Below are 10,586 nucleotides of genomic sequence, written 5' to 3' on the forward strand. Positions count from 1 at the left end.
ACTGGACGTACTCCTTCTCCTCAAGTTAACATGTGAAGTCCTTGCGGGGAGGGGGTCACCGTCCCCAGTTTACAGACAAGGAACATGAGGCAGAGAGTAAAGACCCAGAGCACATTTGGGTAGTGCTGGACTTCAAACCCATGAGCTGGATTTAGCTGGTTCTTGGGCCCGACCACCCTGCAGGAAGGAAGCAAACTATGTTGAGGGCTGGCACTGTCACATCCCTCCCTCCTCATCTCTCCACCTTGCTGCCAAGACACGGTCCCTGGTTTTTTTTTTTTTTTTTAAAGATTTTTTATTTATTTGACAGAGAGACAGCGAGAGCAGGAACACAAGCAGGGGGAGTGGGAGAGGGAGAAGCAGGCCTCCCGCCGAGCAGGGAGCCCGATGCGGGGCTCGATCCCAGGACTCTGGGATCATGACCTGAGCCGAAGGCAGACGCTTAACGACTGAGCCACCCAGGCACCCAACACGGTCCCTGTTTTTACAGAGGCTGAGTGGGTGGCCCATGGCAAGCCTGCCCCATCTGTGCCGTGTGGTGCCTCAGAGACTCACCAGCTGCCCCGTTCTTCCTGCCTCGCAGCCTGGTCCCTGCGGCTCACGTGGGATGCTCTCCTGAAGGTGCAGCCCCTGAGGCAGTCTTGTCCCTACAAACCCAAGCTGTCTCTTCCTCTGGGAGAATCCTGATCATCCCAACCCATACTGCGTCCAGTTGGCTGATGCCTCTTCTCTCTTTGGTGCTGCTCGTAGCTGTGGCACTTGGCTGGGTGAGGGGGCATCACTGGTCACCAGCTGTGCTGGGTCATTGTGCAGCAAAGAGGAGAACTCAGTAGACTGGGGTGTCCGAACTGCACATTACAAAGAATGGATTGGCCCTTGGGATTGGCTCCTGACAGAAGCTCTAAGCCCTTGGAATAGCGTGCCCGGTGAGAGGGTCTTTCCGTACTGGGGGCCTTAGGCCATGCCAGATAGTCTGCATGATTTATGATGGGGACCTTGAGTCACACTCTATCAGCTTATCTCTGAGACAGCTGGAGGCTCAGGAACTAAGGTCAGTCATGCAGGCACTCCACATCTATGGGGCCACCCCCCAGTAAATGCCACCAGGCTTGGGTCACCTTCCCATGTGTACTGTCACTCCTAGTGGGGAGTACTAAGGAGTCTGTATGACTACACTGAGGACAAATGGAAGCTTGTACCTGGATTCCAGTTTATCCACCTTCTACTTTTGTGGTTATAATTTGTATCCTTTTCACTGTAATAAACCCTCAGCCTGTTCTGAGTTCTAGGAGTCCTAATGAGTCACTGAGCCTGAAGGTGGTCTTGGGGACTCCCTTGCAGTCATTTTGTATTCAGTATCTCACTGGTTCACGCACTCATTCCCTCTCAACTATGGCCCTGCCATGTGCCAGGGGATGGGTCTAGAGAGGCACAAGAGACAGGTGTATGCTAAAGGGGCTCTGGGTCCAGAGTGGGCTCTGAACAAGGACATGGACAATGACAGCACAATGTTCATACTGCCATGGGGGACAAGAGGGGAAGACAGGCTGCTTCTGATTCAGCCAGTGAGCAGGTGCCCTGGAGCTGATGCTGAGGACAGGAGACCAACAAGCTGGGCCTGGACAACACAGGGATGACTGGAAATGAACCTGGAAGGATGGGCTGTGCTGGGTGAGTGCAGGGGCTTCAAGGCCAGACCACATCCTGATGGCCACAGAGAACCCCTGAGTGAAGCTGTGCGGGAAGGTGAAAGGCTCACACCTGTGAGGGAACAAAGGAATGGCTCCACTAGGCACGTAACCATCTAGACTGAGCAATGGCTTCCCAGCTCCTACTTTTTGCCTTTGCCTAGGTCAGCCAGATGGCTCAATCCGCTTCTTCAGGCATGACCCAATCATCCCACCATCTCCCAGTCTCAAGAGAACATTAAATTCTAGAGCTGCCTCCTTACAGTAAATACCCCTTGCATATGCTGAAAGGGATGGAGGGACTGTTGCCACCCTGTCTCCATCTGCTAACTCTAGTATTTTCATCTTGAAAAGTGAGTGGCTTCTGGCTGGGGGCCTCAGGCAAGTGGTTTAACCTCTCAAAATCTCAGCTCCTTGGGACACCTGGGTGGCTCAGTCGGTTAAGCATCTGACTCTTGGTTTCAGCTCAGGTCATGGTCTCAGGGTTGGAAGATCGGGCCCTGAGTCAGGCTCCATGCTCAGCACAGAGTCTGCCTGGATTCTCTCTCTTCTACCCCTTCCCCCCTCAAATAAGTAGGCCTTAAAAAAAAAAGTCAGCTCCTTGTCTATGAAGTGGGGATAAAAATATCTGCATCCCGGGGGTGCTGAGAGGATGAAACAGAACAATGTGTAGAAGTGCTTACAAAGTGCTAAGGTCTTACATGAATGTCACTGGCTCAACTGATTTTAATGAATCCTCATGCTGAGGTTGATGAATGACACATAAAGTCTTTTTAAAGACTGGGACTGGGGCGCCTGGGTGGCTCAAATGGTTAAGCGTCTGCCTTCGGCTCAGGTCATGATCCTGGGGTCCTGGGATTGAGCCCCGCATCGGGCTCCCTGCTCGGCGGGGAGCCTGCTTCGCCCTCTCCCACTCCCCCTGCTTGTGCTCTCTCTCGCAAATAAATAAAATAAAAGACAGCGGCTTTGTGACACACCACAGTTCAGCATTATTAACCTTACTTTCTGGCAGAGGAACAAAACAAAACCATAAGGCTTGAGTTAATACAAGGCACAAACAACTGAGAAGACATCTTTTTTTTATTTTTTAAAGATTTATTTACCCATTTTAGGGCGCCTGGGTGGCTCAGTTGGTTAAGCAACTGCCTTCGGCTCAGGTCATGATCCCGGAGTCCTGGGATCGAGTCCCACATTGGGCTCCCGGCTCAGCAGGGAGCCTGCTTCTCCCTCTGACCCTATCCCCTCTCATGCTGTTTCTCTCTCTCTCTCAAATAAATAAATAAATAAAATCTTTAAAAAAAAAAAGATTTATTTACCCATTTTAGAGAGCGTGCATGAGCAGGGGGTGGGGGCAGAGGGAGAGAGAGAGAGAGGGAAGCAGACTCCCTGCTGCAGGGCTCATTCGCAGAACCCTGAGATCACGATCTGTGCCAAAACAAAGAACTGGACGCTCAACAGACTGAGCTACCCAGGTGCCCCGAAAAAGCATCTTTTCACGTTTTGTTTTTTTTTTTAATTTCATTTTTGCCTTGGCAAAAACTGAAATGAGCTCTGTTCAGGCCTGCCGAGAAGACCGTCCACACCTGTGGATCTCTCCTACCACCTGGTGGATATCTGTGGGAACCTGTATGATGGAAAATGGGAGGGGCTGTTGCTCCCTTTGAAGGCTCACTCTGGCTTTCTCACCCAACCGGGTGACCCTGCAGAGAGAAGCGTCTGATGGGTAAGGGGGCTGCTCTGTACTGGCCCCGAGTTCCTGACACTCACAGGGCCCTCAGCTGGATGAAGAACACCACACCAAGGACAGGCAGGTCTCTGCCATGCTTGGCACACCCCCAGTTCACTGACGGATGAGAACCAAACAGCCGCCGAGGGTTTTCTGCTACTCGCTGCACTCATGGTGTCCCCTGGGAATGAATTTTCCGATGCTGGACCAGAGATCTGCTCTGGCTGAAGTTCTTCTCACATGTGTGACACTCAAAGGGCTTCTGTGCAGCGTGAACCCTCTGATGCAGAATGAGGGCCGCAGCCTCGCGGAAGGTTTTCCGGCACAGGCTGCATATGAAGGGCTTGGCGCCCGCGTGGACACGCTGGTGCTGCATGAGGTGTGTGCCACGGCTGAAGGCTTTGCTGCACACACTGCACACGTAGGGCCGCTCCCCCGTGTGCACCCGGTAATGCTCAGTGAGGTGCGACACCTGGGTGTAAGCCTTGCCGCACTCGTTGCACTTGTAGGGCTTCTCCCCAGTGTGTGTCCTGAGGTGGAGGGTGAGGGAGGAGCTCTGCACGAAGGCCCTTCCACAGTCGCCACACACAAAGGGCTTCTCCCCAGTGTGGATCCTCTCGTGCTGGGTGAGGAACTTGCTCTGGCTGAAGGTCTTCCCGCATTTTCCACACGCGTAGGGCTGCTCGCCCGTGTGCACCCGCTGGTGCAGGACTAGGGCTGAAGAATCGCCGAAGGGTTTCCTGCACTCACCGCATATGAATGGCTTCTCGCCGCTGTGGATCTTGAGGTGCTGGCTCAGGTAGGAGCCCTGGCTGAAGGTCTTCCCGCATTCTCTGCACGCGTAGGGCCGCTCGCCCGTGTGCACCCGCTGGTGCTTGGCCAGGGAGGAACTCTGGCTGAAAGCACGGCCACAGTGCCCGCATGCGTACGGCTTCTCACCCGTGTGTGTCCTCAGGTGCTTGCTGAGGGAGGAGCTCTGGCTGAAGGCTTTCCCACATTGCCGGCATGCGTACGGCTTCTCTCCTGTGTGGCAGCGTTCGTGCTCGGCCAGCGATGAGCTGAGGCTGAACGCCCTGCAGCACGTGCGGCACTCATACGGCCTCTCTCCCGTGTGGCTTCTGTGGTGGACCAGGAGGGCTGAGGAGTCAGCAAAGGCTCTGCCACACTCACCACAGGCGAACGGCTTCTCCCCAGTGTGGACTCGCTGGTGCTGCACGAGGTGAGTGCTCTGGCTGAAGGCACGCCCACACTCACCACAGGTGTACGGCTTCTCGCCCGTGTGCACCCGCTGGTGTCTGGCCAGGGAGGAGTTCTCTCGGAAGTGCTTGCTGCAGTGGCTGCACACATAGGGCCTCTCGCCTGTGTGGATGCGCTGGTGCTTAACCAGGGACGAGTTCTTGCTGAAGGCCCGTCCACACTCCTGGCACGTGTATGGCTTCTCACCCGTGTGGGTTCTCTGGTGTTGAACGAGATGTGTGCTCTGTCCAAAGGCCTTCCCACACTCCTCGCATGTGTAGGGCTTCCGTTTATCGGGAATCTGCTGACAGCCCACAAGGCATGTGTTCTTGCCAAAGGCATCTCCCCACCCACCACACACCAATGTGTCCCCCGCAATGTGAGCTCCTTGAGGGTGACTAAGGTCTGGAAGAGAGCTGAGGGCTTCCATACGCAGTCTCTCTTCTTGGCAGGGGTGCCCCTGATCTAGGACTGAAATGCAGGTGAGGCCCTTTTTGCCAACGTGGCTTGTGGGAGCTTGAGCCCTTGGAGGATTGCACTGATGCTCAGTGAAGAATGGGTGCCAGGAGAAAGTTCCTGCAAAGCTCCACTCTGGGCTCTTCTTCCCCTGGCTGAGTGTCACTGCTTGGCATTGTCTCTCTGCCACCTGGCCTTCATGTTCTGTGGCTTCTTTCTGGATGGTGTGCCAGAAATCCTGCCCTGAGAGTCCCATTGTCATCTGCCCCTGAGACAGAGCACCCTTCTCTAGAGGCAGCCATGCAGCTCGGGGCTCAGGCTCTGAGTCTGAAAAATAAGCAAAGAAACATGCTAAAGCCCTAACCTGAATGTGCACTGCCAATCTGAGGGGGATGGACAGAACCTCAGCAGTCAGACTGGACAACACAGACCTGCGGCTTTCAGTGGGAGTCCTGCAGCTGAGGACAGAAGAGTGAATGGACCAGGGTCCAGAAGACCACTGCAGGCGTGGTGATTCCCTACGACTTATGGGACTCGAGGGGTGCCTGGGTGGCTCAGTGGTTAAGCGTCTGCCTTCGGCTCAGGTCATGATCCCAGGGTCCTGGGATCGAGCCCCGCGTCGGGCTCCCTGCTTGGCGGGGAGCCTGCTTCTCCCTCTCCCACTCCCCCTGCTTGTGTTCCCTCTCTCGCTGTGTCTCTCTCTGTCAAATAAGTAAAATCTTTTTTTTTAAGATTTTTAAAAATTTATTTATTTGAGAGAGAGAATGAGAGAGAGAGAGAGAGCATGAGAGGGAGGAGGGTCAGAGGGAGAAGCAGACTCCCCGCCGAGCAGGGAGCCCAATGCGGGACTCGATCCCGGGACTCCAGGATCATGACCTGAGCCAAAGGCAGTCGCTTAACCGACTGAGCCACCCAGGCGCCCCAATAAGTAAAATCTTAAAAAAAAAAAAGGACTCAACAAAGAGTCATACTCATGGCTGTGACTGATTAGAGCAAAAGGACACCAGGCAAAATCAGCAAAGGGAAAAGGCGCAGGGGGCAGAGTCCTCTCCCAGTGGAGGCACACAGCGTGCACCAAACCCCTCCAGAGCTGGATTCTGACACATGAAGTGCAGCCTACAGTTTGTTAGAGACTCAGTGACCAGGGTTTTACTGGGGGCTGGCCACGTATGCACCCACTGTGTAGCATGTACCAAAATTCCAGACTCCCAGAAGAAAGTAGGCATTTAGTATAAACCACATTGTTTGTATAAATGGTTTAGGTGCAGTGAGCCGCTCTTAATCATTTAAGGAATGGTGGGAATCCTCCCACAATCCAAGTTCCCAGACACCAGCCAAAGGCCAACTCTGCACCAGGCTTTCCAAGAATGGCGGCCACAGGCCTGCTGTCAAGCCTCTTCTGCACAGTGGGGAAGGAAAGTGGTAGAATGGAACACAGAAAGGCATGGGCCAAGGCCACCGAGAGCCACCCCACCTGTCAGCTGCCACTGGGGTTGTTTTACAACCATGCCCTTACCGCGACAGGGCCTGGTCAACAGAATGGAAAACAGATACTCACACAAAAACCTGCTCATGAGTGTTCATAGAGCACTATTCCCAGAGGGTAGAAGCCAGACACAAAAAGACCACAGAGAGCAGGCCTGTATCCATATGAAAAATGAATACATTTATATAAACTACATTCACATGAAAGGTCAGCACAGGCAAATCACAGAGACAGAAGGCAGATTAGTGGCTGTCGGGTCTGGGGAAGTGACCACTGGAGGACTGTTGGGTTTGTTTTCAGGCTCCTGTACCTACCAGCTCTTTTCTGTTGGATGGACATTGCACCGCCTTGCCCCAGGAGGAGAAGTAAGCTGAGCTGAAGCATGGTGACTGTAGTTACAATACTGGGTTGCACACCTCAAATTTCCTACAGGAGTTGATTGTAAGCGTTCTCACCACAGAAAAATATTGCAACTATGTGAGCTGATGGATACATAAATTAGCTTGATAGTGGCGATCATTTCATAATGTATATGTGTATCAAAACACCATGTTGTACACTTTAAATACATACAATTTTTTATCTGTCAATTATACCTCAAGAAAAGCTGGGGGGAGGACGATTAATTTTATAAAACACCTGATCTGACAGACCCTTACTTCACTCACCTGGACCTCTTGGGACATCTCTCTTCACAGTCCAGGGGTCTTCCCACTGCTCCAGCTTGGAGATCACATCTGGTTTGCAATCAGGAAGTCCTGCCCATAGTTAGAAAGTAGGAGGAAAATGCTGACACTGTTGCCAACAGGCCCAATAGTGCAGTATGTGTGCCCCAGGCGCGGGAGAGGTCTCTCTCTGGTGACGTGGGGTGGGGTGTCCACTCTGCACAGAGGGGACCCAACTGGGGGACACAGGTCAGAGCAAGGACATACCTGGGTGTGGGTTACTGGTGACAAGGCAGGGGATAAATATGCACATGTATGTGTGAGCACACATGGAAACACACACACACGGGACATGGATGAAGAGGTGACAGGAAGGTCTCACCCAGGGACACCAAGTTGCTGTAGTTCCTCAGCATCACGTCACGGTAGAGGATCCTCTGTGTGGGGCCCAGCAGCCCCCATTCCTCCTGTGTGAAGTCTACGGCCACGTCCTGAAATGTCACAGGCTTCTGAAACATCCCACATGCGTTGGCTCAGCCATGGGCCCTCTCTGAGCAGGGCCAGCCCCATGGGGAACAGCAGGATGTGAATGTTCTGGGGAACACCCTATTGTCATGGGGGGAAGGGTGTGGCTCACACTGTGAGTGGCATTATCATCACCTTGACACTGGGTACTGCAGTCCCACCTGAATAATTGTGTCTTCTCCAAATTCCTGTTAAAGCTTTACCCCTCAGTGTGAAGGTATTTAGAAGTGGGGCCTTTGCGGGGATTAGGTTTAGATGAGGTCATGAGGATGGGGCCCCAGATGGGACTAGTGCCCTCATAAGAAGGAGAGACCAGGGGACACCCAGGTGGCTCATTGGTTAGGCCTCTGCCTTCGGCTCAGGTCGTGATCCCAGGGTCCTGGGATCAAGTCCCACATCGGGCTCCTTGCTCAGTCGGGAGCCTGCTTCTCCCTCTGTCTGCTGCTTCCCTTGCTTATGTGTTCTCGCTCTCTCTGACAAATAAAAATAAATAAAATCTTAAAAAAAAAAAAAGAAGCGGGAGAGACCAAAGCACGTGTGCTCTCGTCTCCCTGCCCAGTGTGTGAGGACACAGAGAGAAGGCAGTTTGTCGGCAAGCCAGGAAGAGGGCTCTCACCAGAACCCAGCCCTGCTGGCACCCTTGTCTTGGACTTCCAGTCTCCAAAACTGTGAGGAATAAATTTGTTGATTAAGCCACAGTTCATGGTATTTTGCTATAGGAGCCTGAGCAGATTAAGACACAATGATTCCTCAGCACTTCCCAAAGCACTCAGCTTTATGGCCCCCAGAGACAGCTGGATGGCCCGTCAGCCCCCCACAAAGCCATCTGTCACACCTGCGTGGTCTGCCTCCCCTTTAGGGCTGGGCAGGGGAGGCTTGGAGGATGTGATGGCATGCAACACCAGCCACATGTGCTCTGGGACCAGTAAGTGTCCCCAACATGGAGTTTTTGCCCCACAGCAGCACCCCAAGGCTGTGGCAACAATCCCTCTGCCTGTGTGTGGCTGTCTCCTTGGGGACCCCATGAAGAAAGGGCCTGTCAGCAGGCACCATCAATTTCAGAGTAACTACTTACCATTAACACCCAAAGCCCCCAACCACCTTTCTAAATGCTGCTCAGTACCACCATTCACTCATATGCCAGGCCCTGCTCTGTCCTTTTCCTGGATATTGGCTGATAAACAGGGTGACCATAAAGAGCCTGTGTCCCAGATCGGTCAGGCATGGGATCTCCTCCAAGGTGCCCTAGACCGACAGGGTCACTAAGCCCCACCCTTGAGTGAAGGGAGAAGGAAGAAGAGGAAGAGGAAGAAGAGTGGCCAGGGCAGAGGAAGGGGCCCTGCCCCAGGACTCATGCTCCTTAGGGGCTGTGGCTCCATTCCAGTGGCGAGGGGTAGAAGCATCACAGAAGCAAGAACAGAAAGGAGTATGCCTGCTGAGACTGCTGGCATTTTTGGAAACTCACGTGGAAGGCATCTGTTGGGAATGCAGTATCTTGGGCCTTGGGCTTGTCTTCCTTGATGCTCCCCTGAGAAGGAAGAGCTGGGGGAGGGGAGGGGATGTGAGGGAGGCCAGATCTGCCCTCAGGCCCCAGAGACCCAAGCCCCAAAGTCCCCTCACCTCACATCCCTCCCCTTGCCAGCCACTAGACTCTTTCCCAGGGGCCCTGACCCTCCCAGTCCAAACCCTCCCACAGGTGTTTCCTCCTGCACTGCTCACCCTGGGTCTGCTCTCTCCTGCTTATCCTCCAGGGCTTGGCAGAACCACAGCCCTCCAACATTTACTATGTGCCAGTCATGATGCTTGATCCTCATTCTGTCCCTATGAGGGATAGTTAGGACCAACATTACCGGACCCATTTTACAGGAAGGAAACTGAGGCATCAAGGGGTAAGATGCTTGCCTGAGTTGAGCTTTTGCATGGAAGCACTCCCACTCTTGTCCCCACCCCTGACCAGCCAAGATAGTGAGTCCTGTGGAGAAGGCTGTGTCCACATAGACAGATGGGGTGACCCACACCCCCCAGAATTAGTCTGGGGATGTGACAGCCCACCTGGACTCTCGTAAAGGGGTCTACACAGCCACCATGGATCCAGGGTGACCCAGAGGATGACAAATACTTGGAGTAGGAAATCCTGGACCCACAGGTCCACTGTGTGCCACTAACTGGCCATATCATTGCTCTAGGCCTATTTCTTCCTGGGTACAGAAAGGACAGGCTCCTGGGAGAACAGATGGCATTATGTCTTAGAATGTCTTTGTAAAATGAAACCTAACACAGGAACACCTCATGGTGTCCTTGCTGCCAGAAGCCACACCACCTTTACATCCTTCATCCCGTCCTGGCTCCCACGCTGGGCAGGGGGTCCCTGAGACCAGGGATCCACGAAAAGCAGCCCTATGATTTGATACTTGGAGGCTGGGCCTCAGACCCCTGCCTCTAAAACAGGGAACTATCCATGAGCCGAGGCCGAGTCCCCGAGGGCAGCTGCAGCTGCCTGTGTTGCAACTCAATGCCAACCCCAGGGCACAAACTTCTCAAGGGCTTGCTGTGCAATTCTGGCCAAGTTCCCTAACACAAGGAAAAAGAGGTACTATCATCACTCTGTTATACAGGTAGGGAGAGGGGGCCAGAGAGAGGTTAGATCAAAGATACGAAGCACGTGATGGGTTGGGATCTGAACCCACAGAGTCAGACTTGAGTCTGTGCTTTCAAAAATATATTTTTTTAATAGAGGTATGAGTGCTCAGTTCAATGAGTTTTGACCAATGCACACACCTACACAGCCACTGTCCAGATCAAGC

The 10,586-nt window shown here is 53.3% G+C and overlaps 1 protein-coding gene across 1 annotated transcript; it reads right to left on the minus strand.

Annotated features, from left to right (window-relative positions):
* Positions 1-3,583: 3,583 nt before the first annotated feature.
* On the minus strand, positions 3,584-8,055 carry LOC123323223 (zinc finger protein 883-like). The gene is made up of 4 exons (XM_044911324.1): positions 7,640-8,055; positions 7,261-7,350; positions 4,210-5,433; positions 3,584-4,125 (listed from the first exon to the last, which is right to left on the minus strand). Exons 1-4 carry the CDS (start codon positions 7,773-7,775, stop codon positions 3,584-3,586), a joined length of 1,992 nt encoding a protein of 663 aa, XP_044767259.1. The 5' UTR covers positions 7,776-8,055.
* Positions 8,056-10,586: the final 2,531 nt, after the last annotated feature.

The sequence above is a fragment of the Neomonachus schauinslandi genome, chromosome 16 (genome assembly GCF_002201575.2).
Source record: "Neomonachus schauinslandi chromosome 16, ASM220157v2, whole genome shotgun sequence".
Taxonomy (NCBI): Eukaryota; Metazoa; Chordata; class Mammalia; order Carnivora; family Phocidae; genus Neomonachus; species Neomonachus schauinslandi.

Coding starts and splice junctions, on each gene's coding strand:
- LOC123323223 (XM_044911324.1), bottom strand. CDS start 7,775: ATGTTTCAGAAGCCTGTGACATTTCAGGACGTGGCCGTAGACTTCACA. Junction 7,351..7,639: donor CAGCAACTTGGTGTCCCTGG/GTGAGACCTTCC, acceptor AACTATGGGCAG/GACTTCCTGATTGCAAACCA. Junction 5,434..7,260: donor AGATGTCCCAAGAGGTCCAG/GTGAGTGAAGTA, acceptor CTTATTTTTCAG/ACTCAGAGCCTGAGCCCCGA.